We start from the raw sequence: 25161 nt of genomic DNA, 5'->3' as shown, positions 1-25161 counted from the left end.
CGCAATTGGACGTGAGCTCCCCATAGCTCAGCCTCCCCCCGCTGCTGTCCTCCCCTCCCTTTGCTTGTGTAAATTATGTAAGTGCAGGGGGAAGCAGCGGTGATGAGGCATACAGTAGTGGCATTTCCCCCAACCAGAGTTGTTGTGAGCTCGCCCGCCATGCCCGAGCATGGTCTGCCCGCCGCATCAACGACACCAAATGCCTTTTTAACTGGGGTTTCCAGAGCAGCCTGCCAAGACATGGTGAAGACATGGGGTTAGTGGGTTCACCTCACTGACTGTTCTCTAGTTGGGGGTCTGACATCTTTAAATGTGCTGTCTGTGTATTGTGTAGCCATGCAGGGGAATTCTCTCTCTCTCTCTCTCTCTCTCTCTCTCTCTCTCTCTCTCTCTCTCTCTCTCTCTCTCTCTCTCTCTCTCCATTGAGGCTCTGGCTCTGTGTTCAGCCCCTCTCATAAAATAACAATGGAGTGGCACTTTAAAACGCAGACCTCACAGACGATGAGCAGTCGGCTCAAAAAAAAAAGGCGTGCAGGCGAGACAGATGGACTTGTATACTAAAGCTTACTATGTGCTCTTTGTATTTGTGATGGATTATTTGATATTTAATTGGGACATTTTTTTTAATATCCTGCAGCAGATTTATTGTATCAAGGAGCCAATACCATAGTGTTAAATATCTGTTCTTACAGCTCTTTTTGATGATGTCCTCCAAATATCCTTCTTGTTTTTACAAAGCAAAGAACGCACCGTGTGTAACTGTGTTTAGCAGACGAGACACACTCCATCTCTGTCTTTGTGTCCTTTTCTTTCTCAGTCCTGTCCCTTTGCACACACACTCACACATGCACACACACACACTTTTAGTGTAGTCTAACTTTAATACCTTCAAAAACATCAATATTCAATACCATTTTTGACGCCTTGGGGGAAAAACTTGACATTGGGGCATAGAATTGAAATTTTTATTAAAAGCTAAACTTAATGCTACAGCATCACAATGCTGACTTTCTTCTTATGATTCGTGGCAGTGAACAGCAGAACGACTGTAGTAAACACTTCCAATAAATACAACTTCTTACAATAATGAAAATAATATTCTTGCACACACAAAAGCATTTGAGATTGTCATCCATTCAAATGGCAGCTACGTTCAAGTAAATAAACAAAACTGTGGTGAAAAAATCTGTGTGAAACCAGACGAGAGGAGTGATGAGAAGACAGCGCTGTTAATTCGCTGTTGGAGAAAAGAAAGAGCAAAAAATGATCTAGGTTGTAATGATACTGTGCAAAATGAGCATTGAAATAATCACAGTCAAAATGTAGTGTTAAGTCAATACTTTTGACAACACATACACATGCACGCACGCACATTTGCAAAAGCCTATCCAAACAGAAGAAGCAGAAACTCATTCTGCAAAACAGTGATGAAACACTTGGTCAGTTATCATAAAGACAAAAAATCAAACAATGATATTGATTATCAAAATATCAGTTATTAAGCAAAAAAATGGCAAATATGTACAAATAGCAGAAAGGCTGACCCCTATGAGCCAGGCCACAGCTGTAAATCCTCAGGTGGGGCCCTTCTATCCGTTCCAAAGAGGAGGCTTTAATCTGAAGGTAAAGGGGCTTTCACCATCAGGGCCCCTCGGTTTTGGAACGTCCTGCCTGAAGAGATAAGGCTGGCAGAATCAGTGACTTCTTTTAAATCACTTCTTGAAGCTAATTTTTATAGACTTGTCTTCATGGCATGTCATCTTTTTATTACTTTTATTTATTTTTGTATTTATTTATATTGACAGTTTGCGTCTTGCATTTTTTTCATCTTTTATCTTCTTCTTTACCTTAATTCTGTCTTGCTTTTGTTACTGTTGGGTTGCAGGGGCAAATGGTAAAATTATACACCATGGTATGAAAATTGGTTATCATCCCATGTTCATTTTCTTATCTGTGGTATTGAAAAAATGCCTATTTACAAACACTTCCTTTAACAAAATTGGTTTAAAGTTTCAATTATAATTTAATAAGTATATTTAAGTAAAAATAATTAACAATAAGTAAACAAAAAAACCTTTTTAAGTTCTTTAAGGGTCATTGTAACTGATTATAATTATAATAGTGATATAATACTATAAAACCGTGATATTTTTTTGAGACGGTTATCACACCCACCTACCATACTGTTGCAACTCTATTATTTGGCTTTCTGTTTTTATTGTGTTCTGCTTTAGATTTGTCTTTCAAAGCACTTTGTAAACACTGTTTAAAGACAGCTATACAAGTAAAGTTGTTGTTGTTATTTTATTTTATCATTATTATTATTCTGACTGTTATTATTGCTAGTTCCAGCATTTCTGGTTCTCAAATGCATGGATTGAAAATTTTTTGTGTTTTGTCCTAGACAAAATAGAATATATAACATATATATATATAGAGAGAGAGAAACTTAAAGACTTAATGTTTAGCATTTTACAATTTTCATTCAACATTTTCAGACTAAACATTAATAAATTAATCCAAAGTAATAATACTAATTTCTGTAAACGGTTGCTAATCGCACCCCTACTAGACCCCCCTACACAGCAGAGCACAAATTACAAGCCACATGTAAATAACTTACATATCAGTAGAAAATAATAATAAAATATATATATTTTTTTAAAAAACCTTGAGTAAAATTTCTAGGGAAAAAAGAAAAAGATAGGAAATATATTTTTACAATTAAAGGTACAAACTTGCATATTTCAAATTATGTTACAGAATTATTATAATTTGAGGCCCCTTTTCCAATTCCTGTTTGCCTTTTTTTTTACTTTCTTCCTCTTTACTTAAATGCTTTTCAGGTTATTTTCTTGTATTTTTTACTTATTTCTTGCCATTTTTGGGGTCATTTCTTTTTCCATTCAAAAAAACAAACAAAAGCAAAACAAAAGCCAAATAGCTCTGGTTTCAAAGGGTTGACTCTCTCTTTACACTCAAAAACATGTAGCTCATCTCAACTCGCTCTCTGTTGGCAGCACCTCCACCTGTGACATGCAACAGGTGCTGCTCACCTGTCGGATATACAGCCACTCTGAAACAACAGGTTCTCTTACCTCTGTTGTCTGACCTGAGATGTACACTTGAGTCCGCCTCACTTGTCTAATGGCCAGTCTGAGCAGTTGCTCTGTTGTTGCTCTGTAGATTGAATAGGAGGTAAGTGCCATCTCTGTCTTTCTGATCATCCGCACGCTCTGTGAATTGCTATAAGTAAGTGTGTCCCATCTGGCAGAAATCAATAGGCGCTCTTCACGCCGCGCTGAGTTTGTCTGGCTTCTGAGGAATAATTAAAGAGCCAGCTTGCTTCACACAACCATGATGACTAATGCTGCTTAAGGAATGCCTCTCTTACATAAATCAATAGTTCTTATTTCTCTCTCCTCCTTTTCTTTCACACACTCTCTCCTTCTCCTCTCTCTCTTGCTCTTTCTGTTTGTGTGTGTTTATCAAGGCAGACAAAGTTCTCCTTTGTGCTTGTAGGTCAGTGTGTCACTGTGCCACGGCCATGATGCTTATGCATTTTGACAACCTCTGAGTGGAAAAAAAAAACCAAACAAACAACGTAACTCTCTTCCCCCCAAAAGCAAGACAGATGCAATAGATTCAGCAGTTATACACAGATACTGTAATGCCCTTATCACCCTGCACACACAAAGGAGGGGGGCATCACGGCCAGGAACAAAAGAGCATGCATTTATTTGGGCTGCTTTTTCAAGTCTGTGCACCAACAAGAGAGAGTCAGAGTAAATATGTGTGAAATAATGCATGGTTATGAGTGAATGCCGTGCACACCTTTCCACCATATTAGGTTTTCGTAATTGAATAAAACATGGAAGTGCTCTGAACATCCCCTCAGAGGGAAATGGCAGTCACTAAAGCATAGAAGCCAACTCAATAAAGAATTGCAAATGAATAAGAGATGAGAAGCAAACGAAGTGTGGTATATGAGAACAAGGGGGTGATTTACTCTAAAACAATATTTGAAACAGCAGGTGAATGAAGGGCAATAATTACATTGTGCGAGGGAGGGCGGTTTTTGAGTGGTCGGCCTCTTATGAATTACTGCTGGGCTTAGAGTCTGTTATTTTTAAAACGTCCATTATTTTTTTGAACTAGACAGAATATCAAATTGTATGCAAACATGACCAGAGAAACATCTCTGTCAACCATATTTTCCATCTCCACACACACAAACACACACACACAGAAAAGAGAGAGAGAAAAGCTGGGAAAGGAGGTACACTGTGAAATATCCTGAAGGTCCTTGGCAGCATTAGAGAAAGGCCTGGGAGGTTAGGAAACATCAAATCAATGCATTGTAATGTGAATTGACTGCTGACTTTGATCATCTGCCTTGGGAGTGCTTTAGCATTGAGTGCTGTCACACTGGCTGGGTTAAGCAAATATGGCATGGGCTGAAATGGAGAGAGATGGGGAGGAAGAGACAGGTTAGAATGGGAGTGAGAAAAAAGGGATATGTGATGCCTGGCTATCATCAGAGAGTAATGGGCACATTAAAATTCAATGTCCGCTTGGTAAATGGCATACTGTAGATGTTATGCATAGCTAAATTGATTCATAATTGCAGATGGTGGAAATATATATTAATGACATGAGGAAGTGTTTTTTTCTTAAAGGAGAAGTGTGTAAGATTTATGGGGATTTAGTGGGATCTAGTGGTGAGGATTGCACATTGCAACCAGCTGAAACTGCTCCCAGTTAGAATTCCCTCACTGTTTATTGTTCAGGAGGTTTTAACCAGGAGCCGAATTATCCGCAGAGGTCTCCTCCTCTCCAAACAAATACACCCATTAAAAATAAAAAGCATTAAAAACACTGAATAAAGCACTTTTTACATTACAAATCATAGAGTATATTTACATCATCTTAGAAAAAGTCAAATTATTGTGTTTGAATAGAGTCTGAACAAAACTGACTGACTTTTGAAATACATGTAAACATGTTAGTCCAACTGAAATCCTAATAAGTCGAATTTCATGAAGTTGGGCTAACACACAAGTCAGCATTTAGTTTGTCAGTTCTGCTCTTCAGTAGAAACATAGCAGTGCAACATGGCAATCTCCATTAACATGGACCCACTCATGTAGACATAAATGGCTCATCCTATAATCATGGAAACACAAAAATTGTTTTTGTATTTTATTTCATTTCTGCCAATATATACCCCCTAAATCTGGAACCTCTAAACTGTAGTGGCTGGAAAAAATGTTTTTTGGCTCAAGTGTATTGCTGGGCAGACAGCTGATACCCTCGACTCACCCCCCTCCAAAATGATGGGTCAGCCCTGCTTAGTGTCAGAAGCTGCTGATATCCTCGCTCTGAAAGTGGAAATGCTCTTAAGCCTTTCTCCTATAATGGAGTGGCCAGTCTAATCTTGCCCTCTCTGAGAGAGAGCAGGTGAGAAAGAGAGTTTTTACCACAACACTCTGACCCTTGCTGTGGCACTATGCTGTCCAGATTACAGTGCAGTGCAAGAGTGGCATCCTCCTTCCATTTTTGCCACTGTCAGCTGCACCATCCAGTATCCTCAGGAGGATGTCCCTCTTACATAAGGCACACAGTGGGATGTTTTTGTTTTGAATCTAAAAGCCTTGTTAACCCTTTAAAGCCTGAGCAAATTTATTAAAAAAAAAAAAAAACATTGACAGAAGGAAGAATGAAAGAAGAAATGACCAGAAAATTAGCAAGGAATTCGTAAAATAAATAAATAAATAAATAAATACAAGAATATCAACTGAAAATTAAGAAAATAATCACAAGAAAACACCAACAATGGAGAAATGACCTGGGAAAGAAAAACTATATAGAAAATATAATAATTATATAGTTTTTCCCTAGTTTTTTTTCTTTTCCCTCACTATTTTTCCCTAGCTTTTTTTAAAAAAAATAATTTTCTAAATTTTCTAAATTCTTGTAATTTGTAATGTTTTTGAAAAAAAACCCAGATGTCATATTCCAGATTAAAGTCTGAAAGAAAAATGCGTAAAATTAGCTGTTAATCTCATATAACCACTGTAAATGTCTGCCCTGTTTGTCCAAAAATAAATTTTAAAAAAATTATAGAAAGATGGACAGAAAGAGCTCGAATGTAGACAAAAAAATTGTATCGTTATGTCACTGTGACAAAGAAAATACGAGGGAGGACAGATGCCGTACAGGAAGCGAGAGATTCCTTGAGTCAAGCTGCAAAGAGCAGCAACGAGAAGCCCGAAACCTCTTGTCACTGTATGAAAAGAATAGCAAGACGACCCGTAGGTATTGGGCTGCTAGGTGCATCTCCTAACAAGCTGACTGTTCAAAGGCTTTTTAGTGCTCTAGAGAACATGAAAGGCATGTTTAAAAATTTAAAAGCCCGATCTGTTCCAGTGCTATGGAGCGGCAGAGGGAAGCAGATTTTTACGTCGCCATAATTCCCCAGTTGCTTGCTTTGTAAATTAATTAAGATGTTTATGACAGCTGCTTGCACCTAATGGAATGCTTATAGACTATGCTATCAATTATTACTGCTGGCCACGGCTGCGAGCTTTCATATTGCTGAGGATGTATGGCTGCAGTATAGATGTGCACTCAGCCTCAACCTCAGACCCCTCTTGACTCTGATTGCGTGAAGTGTCAGTGGGTTGTCTGTGCATATGTTGTGGATATCTGTAATGCAGAATTGGGCCATATGTGTGTTCTGCATACTATGCGTCTGGCCATCTGCATCCCAAGGTTGCACGAATGATGTAATGTGGATAAAAAGAACAAAATATTTATTGGAATGGACGGTTTGCCACAGAGCCTTCCTGCACAGCACAGGAGAGGTTAGTGCCTTTGTTACGGGCCAGCGTTGTGATTGCTGATTGGATGTTTCCCCCGTGTAAAGTGCAAAAATCCCAGTGCTCTGTGTGTCCTCTCTGTAACCTGGCTTGGCTGTAGGATGTGTTATCTGGCTGTGCCTCCTGGACAAATGCCCCGTTTTTATCGTGTTTTTTATGATTGTCATCTCCTCACTTGATAAACCGCTAGCCCTTCCTGTTACCTTGTCCAGTTGTTAGTGTAGGGCAATTGTACCGTGACCTGTAACTGACCTCATGAGCCTCGAGGAAGTTCAGCGGTTTTGCTCCCCACTGTTAACTTGGCTCTGGAGCAGAAAGTTGTTTATGCTTTCAGTAAGGAAAGCATAAACAACTGCAATGCCTATGAGTGTGCCAATACTAGTATGGCTAATTATAGCTCCTCTTTTATATGACTTCACCCCAAGTTCTTCCTCTGACATTGTTATGCAACGGCATAAGAATAACGCCATCGACAGCAGGGAGCTTTGTAGCAGCAAGATGCAGCAGGCAGAGTTTTTAGATACACTTTAAATCACTGAATGAGATCGTGGGTGGTGATTTGGTCAAGGCACTGGGGGTGGAGAGTATTTCCTCAAGTACTGTATCTAAGCATCATTCTGAGGTGCTTCACTGGAATATTTCAATGATATGCTACTTTATGCTTCTACTCCAGTTAAATTCAGAGGGAAATCTTGTACTTTTTACTGTGCTTCATTTGACATTCATAGTTACTGTTTTACTTTGTATATTAACAACCTGCAACAATAAAATTACACCAGCTGCGAGTACTCAAAGGAGCAGTATACAACATTCAGAGCATGTCTGAGAATTAGAGTTTGAGCTGGGATTGCCTGCACATGGCTCTAAACATGGAGGCTGAGCGGGTGGCTTGCAGCTAACGGTGCTAACAGCCTGACCAGTGCTAATGGCAATGCTAACAATGAGAAAAAAAAAAGTTGTATCACAGTATTATGGTTTACCAGCGAATCTAGAAATCCTATAGGTTTGATTTTCAGTACTGTCATAAACCCTGGCTATTCCCTTACTATTAAACTCATTGTATGTAGTGCACAGCACGCACCACCAGAGCTCAGTCTCCATTCTTTACAGGTGGAACAGGCAGCTGTGACACCTAGTGGTGAGGGAGAAGTTACAGGACTGTAAACAGCCAGCAGGCAGAGAGAGACTGCGGGGAATAATGGCAGGTTTTTTTTACATCTTGGTGAATTAAGGATTTGTTTTGATCAAACCAGAGTTGGTGATTGTTGGAACAGCGGACTCATGATTTTGATTGCTAGCAAAAGTAACCAGGATGGTTTGGGTGAGTGACACAAAAATAACTACATGTAATCATGATAATACTCTATATGGTATCAGCCTTGATAGATGTAGTGCTATTAAGGGTTACTGTCATATCAGATATATCAGTGGTTGCTAACCCTATACAAGATATATCAGCAGTTCCTAACGTGGGGGTCAGGAGCCCCGACAGGAATCATAAGACAAAATGGAGAGGTCAACAGTTGATTAAGAGGATAGGAAAGCTTCACCAATTAGTTTAATTTGACAGACTTTCTTCTAATCTGTTGAAAGATTTTTCTTATTTAGCCCAATGAATGAATATTACACCAACTGAAAAGCACTGCATTTCATGTCTCCATCTGCTGCTGGGTATGCAAAATATGATGTTAATTCAACTACAAAAGAGATCAGATTCTCACAACAATTACATATATATTGATATTGGTTATTGGCCAAATGAGTTGTCATATATGGGCATATGGGATAATATCAAAAAATCGAATATTGTGCATCCATAATAAATACATATAGTTACAGAGTTGCTGAAAAGACTCTGAGCATCCAGAGATAGAGTCTTGTGGCATCAAGTTACCCAGGAGTCAATGGGACAAATGAATAACATAACACTGCTCCCTCTGTTGATTGCACAGTGGTGAAGTAGGTTTGTACCCCTCTTTCTACGCAGAAGAGAGGCATCATTTCTCCGCTCTGCAGAGTTTTATCCAGTGTTATCCTCCGATTACATTTACATAGAGAATGCAGCAGGGAGGGAGAAGGCAACAAACTGAATCACACTCCACCTGCACCACAAGAGGCGATGTGTGAAATATGTATTCAGTCTTTCATCAACCTCTTTATCTGCTACGCATGGGTTATCCTCGTGTGTAAAGTCCTCTGTTGTGTTAGCTTTGAAAAAGGAGGAGGAAACTGTGATCTGTGTTCTATTAATCATAGTCCAGCTCCGTGGCTGTCCCGTTATCACACATGTGTGTAATTACAGGGTATTTGTGCTTTAAGCATGGCTCTGTTGCCTGGAAATGGAAGAGTGGCTCCACTGATGAACTCCCTGCTAATAGGACTACCTTTGATCTGCATGGAGCATGGAGGGCTTACAGAACTCGCAGGTTTTAATTATGAAATACATGAAAAATAGATGCCGCGCTAAGTGCCGACCATGACTGCAGTGAATCACAGTAGCGGCGTGCTCGCTAGTTTGCCTCTGCTTTTCCTTCCTTTATGTCTTCCAGTGCTCAGAAATACCTCAATCCCAGTCTCTCTGACTCAGTTCGTTACTGCCGAGGAGCCAAAAAGACAAGTCCATGATATTAATTAGTGGATTGACAGACATGTAATTCATCTCAGAGGAAGTTTTCATTACATGGGAGGCTTCAGAGGGGCAGTTTGGCTTATTGGCAAGTGCTAAGACCAGACCTAATGGGGCTGCAGTTCCCTCCCTTTTGAGCAATTACAGCCAAGTCCTTATCAGCAGAGCCACGAGTCCACTGTTGTGGGACCTTGACTTCCAACACACTTGCACAGAGTGATCCTTCCCCATAGACCCTTGTTCATTAGACAAGCGCCCGCTGTACTGTACTTTACTGGATGAGAATTGAGACTGAATGAGTGATGGTAATGAAAGGGTTCCAATATATTTCTGAGTCAGCCTTTATAGAGATGATATTAGCTGACATTAGTTTGTCATCAAAGCTCTAGTCTTCTCTCCCCTTCCAGGTGATTATACAAGCAGGCGTGTGTGTGTGTGTGTGTGTGTGTGTGTGTGTGTGTGTGTGTGTGTGTGTGTGTGTGTGTGTGTGTGTGTGTGTGTGTGCAGTCTATTGACAGACCTGGACAGCTCTGGTAATACATTGTCACCAACTGTCAGAGCACATATCAACTCACCTGTTCTAATCCCTTCTTTTGTGTTCTTGAGACGATATGAAATGCATACCGAGCTCGGACAGGGGAGTTGAACAAACAAACGTTGAGCAACACTTCATCTGTTCAGATGACATATACCTTTTGGCAAAAAGCTGCCTGCCGCTGTGGTTTCCTGCAGTAGATGGTCGGTGAATCATCCTTTTGCAACGATGCATAGAAACAGAAGGCAAAAGAAAAAAAAGTGAAAAACAAGCACACTGCAGATCTGAGATTCTCTTTATTTAACTGCTGTGTGCTGCGTATTGTGAATATTTAAGCTCTTCTGAATAGGTTAGCCCAAAGGGGCACATCTCTATTGGCTGACTGTAATACTCTTACAACCTATTATTGTGCATAACTGCAGTGTGTGCCTCAGGAGCTGGAGGTAATTGTATTCCCCCCTTTAGATTTCAAACCTGTGTAGGGCTAAGGTAATATATTGTAATGTGAGTAGAAATTCACAAGTGTTGTCTCTGGGGATTGCTGCTGTTGTCTACTTGAGAGGCAGATCAACCTCCAACCTCCGTATTGTAATAATGGGAATTGGGATGTATTTTCTGTGTACACTCAGTGAATAAGAAAATACTGAAGGGCCTCGATGATGGTTTAATGTAATTACCCCACTTGAAATAAACGGTCCTCTGACAACATTTCACATCTGTAGTTAAAGCCTTTATATATATATAAGTATGTAAACACACCCAGTGGTAGCATATTTAGACTGCTGTTCAGCGGAGCTCAATAACAGCGAAGTAAACCAGGGTGGTCTGCTCAATGTGGTTTGTCTTTATTTATGGTGCCGGCTGAGAGGCTATTGGGTTTCATGTGCGGTTGAGGCTGGATCACTGGGAGATTACCACTGGGCTGGGAACCGCCAGCGTGGAGAGTACACAGAGGCCTGCCTGTGCCCCTGGCCTCACTTTGACCAGCGCCGAGGGCCTTCCTGCATCCGTCAGGCCTCCCGGGACCGGCTTGCACTCAGAGGAGAATTACTGTATAGTACAGCTAGAGTCAGGATCAGAGTGAACAACATCAGAGCGGCAGATACTCTAACATTTTGGCTTTTCACCTGCAGTGCTGTACTGAAAAGCACAACAAAACAACTGAATGGAATGCCTCAGTGGTTTTAGATTTTAGAGGCTCCTTTTTTTAGCTTTTACATGTTTTCCTGAATTTTTTGTCCTTCCTCATTTCTGACCCTCACTGGCCCTCTGAGTGTGTTGCAAATAAATACTGCACAAAATGATAAATATTAACGCTCCCCTGAATAATCATTAAGAACAGGGCTATTGGCGCAACATTAGCCTTGGACATTGTACAACAGAGTTGGATTTTGTCAATTTTTCAGGCTGTCAGCTAAGTGAACTTCTGCAGCAGTGTCTTACTAATTCCTAGGGCGGCACGGTGATGTCAACACTGTTGAGGGTCCCAGGTTCTAACTCAGGTTGGGGCCCCTCTGTGCAGAGTTTGTTCTCCCCATGTCAGCGTGGGTTTTCTCTGTGTTCTCCAGCTTCCTCCCACAGTCCAAAAACATGCAGGTTAACTGGTGATTCAAAATTGCCTGTAGGTGTGAATGTGAGGACAAATCTTTTTCTTCCCTGCGATATTTGGGCAACCTGTCCAGGGTGTACCCCGCCTCTTGCCCAATGACAGCTGAGATAAGCTCCAGCCTTTCCTGCAAGGATAATGCTGCGCAACAGCAACCTCGCCAAACTGCAGCGTGTTGCATGCTCGCAGTGTTCACTCTGGCAGTGTTGTTGCTGTGATGCTTCTGCAGGGCTGCCTGCTGTTATGAGTATTGTGTTTCCGCGTTATTAAACACATATTCTGCTGATTTATGAAGTTCTGCAGCTCCTGCATTGTCAACAACACGGCCCTGCAAATGTTTCACAATAAAATGCCTTGTGTCAACAACTGATGGGATTCTGGCACCAGACATGCCATCAGAGGAATTTTATTTTGAAATGGAAGAAGGGAAGTTTGAGTAAAACAGATGTGTTTGTATTTCCTCATCTCTGTGACTGATAAAGTCATTGAAACTGTAATAAAAGGTGGTATAGAAAAAATCATTGAGCCACCGTTTTTCTAAATGTGGTGCGGCTGACAGACAGCTAACCAACGCTGCTCACGTATGTAGGGTGGCTGCTCTAATCTATTACTATTGGGCACAAAAGAAAAAAAAAACAACAAAAAAAACCCCAACATGTTCTGCTACGCTCACTTGCTGCTCACACAGGCAGGGTGTTCTAGTGTAAGTGGTTACGGCCAATGAATGAATGAATGAATAAATGTCGTCCTGAATATTTTGTCCTTCCTTTTTGTTGACCCTCACTGCCCCTCTGAGTGTTTTGTAAATAAATACTGAACACAGTGATAGATATTAGTACTCCTTGGAAAAATCATTAACAATATAGTTATTGGCGTCACATTACAGCCTTGGACATTGTACAACAGAGTTAGATTTTGTCATTTCTTTAAGCTCTCGGCTAAGTGAACCTGTGCAGCAGTGTCTTACCAATAACAATAGCACTTATCGCAGCGTTCCCTGCGGTACAATTAAAATTCCGTCAGAGTCTTCAATCTGCCTCCCAGCCATGCCTGCTGTTTCCCGGCCCTCCTGGGCCACGTCAATTCCTCTGCTGCAATGTATAATTCACGAGCCACCAAACAGCACTGAGGACTCACCTGGAGACTCGCAGGCCCAGCAATGCAGAACTGCACTCGGGGAGGGGGGCGTACACGCAGCCTGGGATACATTTGTAGGGGGCGAGGTGTGTGTGACATCAAGTTGGCCAGGGCCTCTCTGATCTCAGGGTCACCCTGATAACATTGCTGCTCCGTTGGGATCTCATAACTTCTTGCCTTTCTCAGTAAGGCATGTATGCTTTTATTTTTTTCCGCCCTTTCTCCTTTCATCTCCTGAAAGACAATTGTGGTGTCCTCTAAAACTAATTTGGATGTATATCTTCTATTTGCAGACAATTCCATAGCGATGCATTGGAGTAACCTGTGGAGTCTCAGAGTGGTTGCTTTTAGTTAAAACCAATTAGAAATGACCAGAAATAACAGCGCCTGGAGACAGAGAAGTCATTTTTCTCTTGAGCCTCCCCAGAGAGTTGGCCTCTCCATGGATTAAGTGTTTTAGTATATTAGGGGGCAGCTGATTAGAATCATTGTGCTTTTTTAATCATTACATTTTTGCATGTATAGTTTATAGCAGGATAATAGCTAATAAGGCTAAGTGTGTCACTGCAATAGGGAGGATTGTTTAAATGACTTTGTGTATGAAACTTGGCCTTCACAAAGACTGCCAAAGTTAGAACAGCACAGAGGTCCTTGAATCAGCTCATCCATCTTAGTTTATGACTTCTGATGTGATGAGCATTAATGCAGTGGTAACCTTGTGTCATATCTTTGTACTTTTGAAGTGCTTTACACATTACTTTAACCCTTTAACGACTGGATGGACATCAGTTTTCTTTTGCTGCTTTCTTTTGGCGCCTTTCACAAGTATTCAAACCTTTAAACTCTGAGCAGGGTGGTTTCATTCCTCTCAGGAACATGAGATGAGGCAATGAGCAACTTGGCAGGTGTCATGCAAATTGCAAGACAATTAGAAAAGTATTTTGAAGATGAATTAGGGAAGATTTTCCGGGGAACTATATTTCTGATTATCATAGTTATATATTTAAAATGATTTTACAGAATAATTATGTTTTTACTTTTTTTTTTTAAACTTTACCATTCATTTTTCTTTTATGGTGCTAACATTCAGGTCATTTTCTTGTACTTTTTGGTAATTTCTTGCTTATTTCTGGGTCATTTTCTCTCAAGTTGCTCGTCGCCCTCTTCCAATGTTTTTGAGAGAATCAAGCCAATTTTTTTGAGTTTCAAAGGGTTAAAGGATTTAAAAAAAAAATGTCTGAATTCCCTAAACAGACTAAACAAGTCACCTACTGAATATTCCATATATTTCCTTCAAGCCTGAATGTTAAATTTCTTAAGGTCGCAGCATCATAAATCATAGTGAAACATGTTTTTGGAGCTCAGTGATGGCTAAGAAGAGAAACACATTAATTGTTTCTAATTATTTCCTCTCAGGATTGTAGCAGCAATTTGTCAGGCGGCCAAAGATGGACTACTGTATGTGACTACATCTATCATTCTTAAGATGACCATGGTTTAGGCGCCATCATTAACCAGCAACCTCAGGAGTAGCCTAAAATTAACAGTCCTGCACAACTGCCATCATTAAGACAGGACAATAACCGAACCTTCTCATTACTGTCTCATGTTTTTTTGCTATCCGAGAGGCCTTATTAACCGTAGAGAGGGCCAGCATTCTCAAGGCCTTTGGTATTGACCCGTAATTCCAGTAGGTGTCTAGCCCGTCCCTCGCTGGGCCCTCGCTGGCTCTTCCTGCAGCTGGGTGTATTGTGCTGGCTGTGTCCTTGTGTGCGGCGGGCGTGCAGCAGTGGCATGTGGAGCAGGCGGCAGGAAGCGAGCCTCCCTGTCTCCCCAGACTGAACAGTGAATGAGGATAAGTGAGGAGCGCCAGTCAATGAATCAAGCAGCAGGAAGGGAGCAGCCAGGGGGGGAGTGTGACGTCCCCACGGGAGAGGCCTCGCATTAGGAACTTCCTCGTCTGTGTGTTTCTGGCACAGGTTAAATGGATCGCTCCCATTAGCGCGCTGAGAGGACAGCTCCATTATATGAAGGAGACTGTAACTTTGAATGTCACGGTGCAACAACCCCAGAGCACGCCTCGTCTCCCAGGGAGGCAGGGTGACAATAACCATCCATGATAATCATTCCCTGTCAGGCTTTAAGGAACCTGAAATTATGACGTACAGCCTGCCATGCGCCTCAGACTTCATTACAGCGCTGTCACTTTGAGTCGCCTGCGATGGCACGGCGCTCCACAAGCCGGCTGCAGCACTGTGGCTGCCAAAACCCAGACTCACTCTCCTCCTGTCTAAGTGGCATGTTTACAGGATGTGTGCCCCCCCTGCAGATAGATGTGGTGGAGGTTAACCTCCAGTCGCCTGCACAGTTCCTCTCTTCCTCTATAGCATAGGCGATGTCTCATGAGAACATGCGCTGAAGTGTTTACCAATGCAGGGGAAATATAACTGATCAAAGGCCTCACAGCGACATCAGTCCCTCCTTCCATCATGACAAATAATGTTGAAACTCAGCTGCTCATACAGAAAACAAACTGGCCTTTTAACTTAGTTTGTAAGATCTGTTTCTCAAACATGCTAAATACAAGAATAAAATCAAATATAAGCAAGAAAAGCAACACCAGAATACCCCTAAGAACATATTCAGTAAACAAATGTTACACTGTAAAACTTCAAATAAAAGCCCAGTCCCTTCTACTAGCCAGGTGTTGCTGCATATTTTGACAAATAAAGGCTTGTCTCAATTAGAGGCCTGGTCTGGTTACCATTCAGTTCATTTTTATAAAAGTTCTTTGGATGTTTAAAACCGGATTTGTGGCTACCTGCTGAAGATAATGTTAATTAGATGCTTAGATTTACAGTAGATGTTTAAAATTTTGTCAATATTGACATACTACTCACAATAATAGCTTCATAAGATTCTCCAAAATTCAGTCATTTAGTTAATTTTACTGAAACTGTGCACACCAAAAACAACAATGTTACTGGCATAGTAAACGAGACAGGAGCAAAAAAAGACATTAGTAGATGTAAAAGACTTTTTAAAATAGCAAAGAAAAAGACCAGTGAGCTTTATTCATAATTATAATAATTAGATATTTAAAATTATTTTTATAGAATTATCATAATTTTTAAGCTTTTTTTTCCCCCAGGTCATTTTTTCTTTTCTTAATTTTTAATTTTTTTTACTTTCTCTTTTTTTCCTTTTACATTGTTTGTTTAGGTTATTTGGAAATTTTCTTGAATTCAGAATTCTTGCTGACTTCTGGGTCATTTCTTTTGTTGCTCAGTACCTTCTTCCCATGTTTTTATTTCAAAGGATTAAAAAAAATAATGTGATTGTATTTCCCATCTTTGCTGTGAGAAAAAAAGGCCATCTCATATAGATGCCGATCCCAAATATAAGCCTGTTGAGTTCAGTGATTTAAGTATAAATGTGTGGGCTAATAATTGAAGTCTCACGGTATTTCCAGTCGGAAGAGGGGTAGGAGGAAATAAAAATGTACCAATTCCTACTTCCTTTTTTTCAGTTTTATAAAAAAAAAAGAAGCTAATTTTAGACATGAATATTCCCGATTTTTGAACCATTAGTCTCCATACACACTTTAATCTAATCAAACAAGAATGAAGACCAAAACCAGAACAGGTCAGTCTGAATAAACAAATACACTCACATGACAGAACAAGGAAAAAGATCAATATAGAAGACAAAGTCACACTATCAAAAGCAGCCTATCTATCTTATAGCATGTCTTATTGTGTGCGTTTCCCTCTCTGTTCACTACCACAAACTAATAACCCTGTAAAGCACATCTGTGTCTATTAAAGGCGATGATTGGAAGTTGTAAGCATGTTTACAGCAGCCTGTTTGTCAGCCAAGGAGAGCTTCACCTCCACGCTGACCTCTGAACCTGCCATCCAGTGGAGAAGACATGAGCTGGCAGGCATCGCCAATGTCAGTGCCCAGAGCTAACTCCTTCCTTCTCCGCCTGACTCATTCATTGGTTTTGTGGCACCCTTCTCCTTGCCACCTCCAATCACAGGGCTCTGAATGACACATAGAGGAGGAAGTGGGCCCACTAACGGCCCCTCCTGTTTCCTCTAACCTGCATAGCAACAGGCCATATGAGCCTGTGCTGCGAGATGATAGAACAGTTTTTCTCTCTGCAACTTAGAACTTATTAATGAAGAGAATAGTTTTCCTATTGTTTGGTGTTTGGGATGCAGTGGGTGGAACATGGGTAATAGTTGGCGGAGCTCCTTATTAGATGCACACAGCTTTAAAATTTAAACATATGGCATGTTTTATCTATGTGCATCTGGCTTCATTGATTTAAATCTTTGAAACCTGAGATAACTGGTTTGATTTACTTCGAAAACATAGGGAGGAAGCAACAACAACTCAACAAGATGTGGCCTAAATATTTGCAAAAAATGTATTTAAAGTTATAAATAAATAAATAAAATAAAATAAAATAAAATTTAAAAAAGAGAAAATTATCTGAAAAAATGTATATCTATATATGCATAATAGACTTTTTAATAATGTATTATGTATACATGTATAATTTAAAATATGAAATTATTATAATTACTTTTTTTTTACAATTATTATAGTTCTCCCCTCTTTTTTAAAACAAATTTTAGGTTATTTTCTTGTCATCATTTACTAATTTCTTGCAAATTGTGGGATATTTCTTGCCAAGTTGGTCATTTTGCTCAGGTTTCAAAGATTCAAATAGCTTGAGAGACACGTCTGAACGCAGCACAAGAAAACTGATGTCAATCCAGGATTCAAAGGGTTAATAACAAAGCCATTATACTGTAGAGTTTTGATCTCTAGTGGCACTACAGATACATGATTTGTTTATCTGTTCTCCGTAGCACACATGAGGACACACTTGCACACCACAAGCATTGTGGTGATGTGGTGCACATTTGTGCTGACTGCAGAGGGTTTTGCATATTGACAGCTGGTGCCAGTAACACACTGCAACAGGTAGCAGAGTGGACAAAAAAGGGAGCGCTGGATGATTTCAGCAATGCAGTCTTCAAAAGAAATTTGTTACAGAAGTACTTTTTTGTTTTTTAGCCCTAAGGATACACACAATACTTTGTAATAAGAAAAGTCCAAAGTTCAGTAAACAAAACTGTGTTTGTTTGCACAGAAATTCCCCACGGTCCCTTTATAAGTAAATATTCTCCCTCAAATAGACTTGACCTCATGTAGCTCTCAGATTTAGCATGTTCACTACAGTGAGGCAATGGAAGTTCACTTTCCCATTCCATAAAAAGCCAGTAACACCCATTAACATCTGGCTTTAGTATTTAATGTGTTTCAGAAGTAGTCATGGGGATTTATCAACTCTGGCTCTGATTGGCAGTGATGGAAATCCTCTGGCGATAACATTCCAAGAAGCTGTTGATGGATGTTGAAAACATTAGCAGGTTTATTTCTATTGCAGCCACTGCACTTGCTGTCATTATTTCTATTGTGGTTTCAAAACATTCTGGATGACCCACTCAACTTTTAGGCATTATATAATGCAATAAAACTCTCATAGCTCCTGCTGCATCACAAGGGAGCCGGTTCCAACCCACAAGCACATAGCCATAGCATCATGTGACCTATAAAAGCCAAAAAAGTGTTTTCATTGCAGTTTTTTGAATCGCCTGAAATGTGAGCATAAAAACTTATTGTAATACATTTGAGTTTTTATGGAAATTGTTTCTATTAGGCGTATTCTATAATTGCAATTTCAGTTTGCGTAACTTGAGGGTTAATGAAAACCCGCCTAATGACATTCAAATGACAAAATAGCATCCGTCTCTGTCTAAGCAGCGCTTGACGCTCAAAATATTGTTCAAAAGATCTAAGCTTGGAGTTTGAAAGAGAGACCAAATAAGCACGCTAACAGGTACAGTATAAAAGTAACCACTGTAACATATTTACTGACCTGCATGCACTTCAGTTTTCTGGTTTGTCCATGACATCGACTGTTAAATTAAAAAAAAACAGAAAGGCATACTACACCTGGCTCTGGTCTGTTGGCAATTGGAAAGAAGTCTATTGCCTATTTTTAGCATGTTTTTGTGCGTTTGAAAAATGTGCGTGTAAATGCTAATTTGAGGTAGGAAAAGGTTATAGTATCAAATTAACACTATACTAAAAAGAATTCAAATCAAATTTATGGTGGGCTGAAGTTAGTTAAAAAAAAATGAGTGACTATAGAATAATGATCATTCACTGCCATGTCTCTGATGCAGAGCTGGACATCTGAGTTTAAGAAACATGAGTTTTCACAGTACCAGATGAATTATTACTTCTTGACTTTTGTCAAGAAGAAGCTGTAGACAGCACAACAGCTTGTGAAAATTATCAGTGTTGTGTTTGTGTGGCTAACCTTGGGCGACAGCACACCCATATACTGTACACACACACTCTCACAAAGACTTGTTCCTTTCACTTCCTCTGTCATAAACACTTTGCAAAGCAAACACTTGCTTATAACTTGAAGATCTGTGGTCAGTCGGGAGACAAACAGAGGCAGCAGACTGTTTTTTTAATTCTCTGTCATTTTTTGTGCCTTCTGTGTGTTATGCACATCTCATATAAATTACCCTTAGGTTAAATAATATCCCTCGTCTAATTGTCACCAGACTCCCCTTGAACAGTCTGTGAATGTCTGCTTTATGTGTCTGTAATTGTAGTTTAAGTTTTGACAACAATCCAGGAAAAAAGCTGCTTATTTGCTATTTCCTTCTAATACAGTTTCCACTAAACACACCAGCTCTGTCCCTTACATGGTCTAAGAGGTTGTCTCACCCATCAAAACAAAGAGCCAGTTAACTGCTTAATGTAGGCTTTTATAGCTGCCTTGTGTTGCAGCACCTTGAGACCGCTGCTCTTTAATGGACCATCAGCTCTTGCTGGCTTCAATGTCATTTGATTGAAGTGTAGAATTAAGACTGGATTACTGTTTATTTTCTCCTTGCGTAATGTCACAGTTGGACAGAACAGAAGCTTTTGGCCCTGAGCACTGGAACAATGCTCGAGCTCCATCACAGACTGCTGGCCCCTAGGTGACTGTTTTCCCTCTTTCTGCTCAGTGGACTTGATATTAGTTATGTGTTTCTGTGTGTATGTCTATAGGAGGCTGAAGGGCTTATTTGTTTTCCCCCTCGTTGCTCTTTGACTCGTTTCCCCTCAAACGTGTCTGAAACATTGTTATCTCCGGCCAGACGCCTTTTTCACAGAGAGTTATTGAATCATGTCAGCTCGCCGTCCCCCGAGTTTCAAATGCAAGCTGTAGAAAAATTAGCCATTGCTTCCGCATGACAAGTGGGATCTATTAGTGTGCTATCGCCCCGCAAAGCATGAGCATCCAGCGGGCCGCTGGGGACCACGGCTGGCTGTGCGCTCGTCCGCGTCAGGCTCCCGGGGCATTAGAGCGATGTTGCAGACAGGAGAAACAGCCAGCAAGAGCTGAAGTGGCTCACTCGATGAGTTGACACCCGAAGGGGCGAGGAACAGCAGCGTGAGCAGTGGCAGCCCAGCTCCACCTCAACCTCAGCCAGGTCTGACTCACACTGGTCAGAGTGGCCACTTGTTTGTTTGCAACTACGCACATCACTGCTCGTACCCTGTCTATGTTAATCAAATCTATCCTAGGTTTACAGTATACCAGTCAGTCTAAATTATAGGAAGCCTATAGATGAGAATAATGTAGATCCTTCCTCTTTTACACCTCAGTGCTAACTTCATTGCAGCTATGCGAACATGTTTGGCCTTACTTTCATATCCAGTATAATTCCACTTGTATCGAAGGTTGTCTCAGGGTTTAATATAACTACCATCCAAACTTCCTGCTTGGCTGTAATATTTCAACTCTTTGAGTACAAGCCTCTCTGGAGACAAGTATTATTACAGCCATAGCAGGATGCATTTAGGCAATGTCATACCACTCTTAACCCTTTGAGATCTGGGCTAAGTTGCAGAGAGAAGGCAATGAGTTTGGTCCCTCTTTAAGAAGAAATGGCCCAGAAATCAGCAAGAAATTACTAAAAGTATAAAGAAAGCACTGAGGCTAAAAATTAGCACATAAAAAAGCAAACAAAAAAACAATAGCAACATACAAGCAAAAAACAAACCGCAAAGTAAATAAATAAGTACATCACAGGAAATTACTTGAAAAAATTCTTTGAAATCTAATTTTTTTCTGTAAAATAATTTTAAATTTATGAATTTTTATAATTAGAAATCTAGTTCCCTGGAAAATAATCCCTAGTTTCTTAAAAATGTTTTTCCAAATCCATTTTACCAAGTTGCCTGAAAATCACCTGAAATACTGCCTCAGGCATTAAAACTTTTTCTGCCATAAATAGATCACCCCCCCCATATTTACCCTCATTTTGGAATGAGATTTGTAGGCTTGGTGTTTTGCCTCACTGTATTTATGTTTTTAGAACCATGTCCATTATTATTTAGCTCTTTCTTTGAAGCGTGCTGCTTGTAGTCTCGCACCTGGTCCCCAACTTATTATTAAGTCCCGACCTCATCTGCATGCTGTGCCCAGGAATGTCCCAAACTTATCAAAATAAGAAAATCCATATTATTATTTTAACTTTTTTTTTTTTTTTTTGAAAATGCAGTTGCACTTTGGCATTTGGGGCTTATCCCATTGTGATTGGCCACAAAAGGATGCAAGAAGGCAGAGTTCAGCTAAAATGAAAGGTTTCCAGATTACATCATCAGAAGAGCCATTTAATGTAATGTCTCAAGTACTACCTATTGTTTTTTACAGAAACTCCTGCATAGTATACCTGCAATTGGTCTTATGTACGTTAATTTGTGCTTTAACATATTTTCTTGTCTCATAATTTCCGATACATTTTTTTGTGCACAGTCTCTGCTGAAAAAGAGTCCTGATCTCAGTTGGGACTACCTGCTTAAATAAAGGATTTACTAACTAGCATTAAGGTCAAAGTGCCTCCATCTCGCTCTGGGCCACAGGCTGAGTCATGTGCTCAGGCCCAATCAGTGTGTCTGCGCAACACATTAGCATTCCAAATGTTGTTTGTTTTAGTATAATTTCTCATTCATTGCCTGCAGAGGATAGAGTTTCAACCACCTTGTTGTGGATGTTGATGTAGCGTGGCCGTAGGTCAGGCACCAGCCTACACACATAATTGCCCTGAGCCGGCCACCTCAGTAACCTTGGACAGTGACAGTCTGTTGGACCACAGGGTCTAACTCTTCATCGCCATCATCACCATCACCAAACTATAAGCAGAGCTCCATGTAAAACATGCTTTGTGCTGGGTATTTTAGATGTTTTTATAATGGTGTGTTTTTTCTCTTTGCAGGTATCTCAGTAACAAAGAAGACGCACACCTGTGAGTACAAAGATTTATTTATTACTTTTTATTTCTGTTATACCGCTGGCTGTAAAAAATGTAAAGTCAATTTGAGGACAAATCCTAAGTAAAACCTAATGTGGAGGAAAAAACAAATTCTCTCCACCTTAGATACAGTACAGATGATAAGATCGTCTTGTTTCTATCTTTGTTGACTCTTCTTTCATCAGTGCCTTCATGCATATTGTTGCCTGACACATATTGTAATAAATCAATACCTTCAATTAGATCCATGCCATCCACTGTCACTATTTGGCATTCTTCCGTCCTGGAGAGAATATGATGATAACCCCAGAGAGAGGAAATTAAAATGCTATGTAGTCTCATGACTGTATGATAGTCATGCACAGTTGAGGCAGACAGTGTGCTAAGGCGCCTCTTTGTTTTTTCTGCAAGGCCTTGCAGCCGAGAAACGCGGATGTGGTGTTATGTGGTGGTTTATAACCTCTGAGGCTACATTAACTAACAGGAGTTTGTATTCTTCAAGTACAGATTGTATCATTACAACTGAAAGATACAGACACGTCGACCACTTTGTGTGCTACAAACAATAGTACACAAGCTCTACCTTGTCTAACCACCACTGCCTTTTCAATTTCAGTCTGCTCATGAAGAATTGATGAGCAGTCAAACCTGTAGAAATCAATGATTTCCAAGAGATTTGTACTGTATTTTGACACGTGTGAAGTGCAATCGAAAAGGCATGTAAAATCGCTTTTGTGTGGTGTACTGCAGTGTGTGTGTGTGTGTGTGTGTGTGTGTGTGTGTGTGTGTGTGTGTGTGTGTGCGCACGCCTATGCGTGTGTGTTCGTACCCCCACTGTGTGAACGGAAGAAACTAGCCCTGAAGGCTATCCTTTCCCTCTGATCACTCTGATGAAACTTGTGGAGAGGGAAGGCCAGAGGGCTTTTCTGTAAGAGCGGTCGGAGTGTTTCAGATTGTGAGAGGCTGCATCTCGCCCTGTAAAACACCCCGGCTCTTTCTTACATCAGACAGCAGGGCAAAGGATGTGATCTTCTACGCTAGACAGCTCCACCTTACTCAAACAGCCCCGTCAAAACAGCGCCACGATTGTGTGTTAAGCTATTTGCTTGTCTGGAGGGGCTATGGTATTTCTTTTTTGATGTGTGTGTGTGTGTGTGTGTGTGTGTGTGTGTGTGTGTGTGTGTGTGTGTGTGTGTGTGTGTGCACGCGTGTTTGTGTCAGGATATCTTCAAGGTAGAACAGAAACGCTTTGACCCACCATCCCCGCTATCTTAATTAGTGCAGCGCTAAGCACCTCTACACCGGAAGGGGGCTCAAATCAAAGAGCATGATTTAGGAGTCTTGGGTTCAAAGCCCTGGGCAGAGACTGGACTACGCTGGCTCATATCAGTGAGAAATATTCAAATCTTGTCCATGTGAGGAAATCAAAGTAAAGCCCCTTAACTAGTAGCTGATTGCTGCGTCTCGCAGACAGGAAGCGGCTGTAGTACCTCGTCAGAGCTGTGTGCACAAGGAGAAGTTCAAGGGCCAGTTAATGGTCATTGATAATGTGGAGGGAAGGTCTCTCTCAGAGAAGCTGGGTGATTATATGGCTGCTGGAGTAATAATGAGGGAGATGGCTCTGCCCTACATGGTTATAGTCGCTCTGTAGATCTATTTCTGCTCTCCAAGTGAAAACATTGGCCTCCCCGCTCCGCCAGTCCACGCTGCCACTCGTAATGTGAGCTTGGCACGCTTGCTCGTGTGCAAGCGTGTGTGTTTTAGGAGGTCTTCCCAGTCCGACCGCAGGGATGGGCCGTGTCTCTGACTAACTCCCCACTCTGCCTGAGTGATCAAACTGCTGGAAGCTCCCCGCCATGCCAGTCCCCTCATCAATATAAATTACAGGGGCAGATGTTCACTGGCAGACTCCTCTCCTTTTCCTCTCCTCTTCCCTAGTCCATCCACCCGACTGGACTAATCATCCAGCCATCAGAAGGTGAAGTATTCGAGATGAAAACAGATATCATTGTGCCTGCGACTGCAATGTCCTCTCCCCATTCTGGCCGTTATGGGGACTTAAGTAGATTTACTGTGCAAGGACCCAGCCTCTCTTCTCTCTCTCTCTCTCTTCTCTCTCCCTTCTTTCTTCATTCCCCATAAGGGGCGGCCCCTCGCCGGCACTTTCTTTAACCACAAGGCTATAATTCTCAGCAAGAAGTCAGCTGTGGTTTTCCTGTACATTTCCTTGACAGTTTTACATATGCTCTGCTATACTGACTTTTAGCAGCAGTTGATTTATCCCCGAAAACTGCCTCTAACAGGCAGTTACCTCTAACAGAGGTGACAGCAAAACATCAAGAGCTTAATTTTTTTTTTTGCCGGACACCAGATAAACGCCACTGTCACCTCCTCCTCCTACCTCTGCGTTGCTGCGAGATGAGTTTCTGTTTGGACCTGTTGAGAGAGATGGTGTGGAGCGGAGGATCAGATGCAGCAGCTGATTACACTGAGATTAGACGTCTCACCTCTAATCTACCATCAGCAGTCTGGGCTCTGTCTCACAGCTCGGATAGCAGAGAGTTAGCTAACACACACACACACACACACACACACACACACACACACACACACACACACACACACACACACACACACACACAGGTCGTGTAGCCAGGATGCTCTTCCTCGAACAGAGCAGATCTCCTGATTACCTCAAGCTAATCCTCTCACTCTCTTGCAGCTGTAGATGTACAATATACTGATTGTCTGACTGACTGTTCAGACTATGATACACAACAAGACGGAGGACATTTTTCACCATTTTCATAAATGTACAGACCAAACAAACAATTAGTCAATGAATAAAATAATAAGCAGATTAATTGACTATGAAAACAATCATTAGTTGCAGCCCCAATGCTAATATGTCCAAAAAACAGAAACACCTTACAATAACATAATTAATTAGAAAACACAAAAAACTATTTTATCAA

At 40.8% G+C, this 25161-nt stretch overlaps 1 protein-coding gene across 1 annotated transcript in view; it reads left to right on the top strand.

Moving 5' to 3' along the window:
• roraa (RAR-related orphan receptor A, paralog a) overlaps positions 1 to 25161 on the top strand; it is a 251931-nt gene that overhangs the window by 146056 nt on the left and 80714 nt on the right. Inside the window, exon 2 of the mRNA XM_042495631.2 lies at positions 22151 to 22180. Coding sequence (XP_042351565.1) covers positions 22151 to 22180 — 30 coding nt within the window. The remainder of the gene's footprint in view (positions 1 to 22150; positions 22181 to 25161) is intronic.

This window comes from Plectropomus leopardus, chromosome 7 (genome assembly GCF_026936395.1).
Source record: "Plectropomus leopardus strain MGB_pleo_1.0 chromosome 7, ASM2693639v1, whole genome shotgun sequence".
In the NCBI taxonomy this organism is placed as follows: Eukaryota; Metazoa; Chordata; class Actinopteri; order Perciformes; family Serranidae; genus Plectropomus; species Plectropomus leopardus.
The sequence above is the reverse complement of the archived record's forward strand: the minus strand, read 5'-3'. Positions and strand labels throughout refer to the sequence as shown.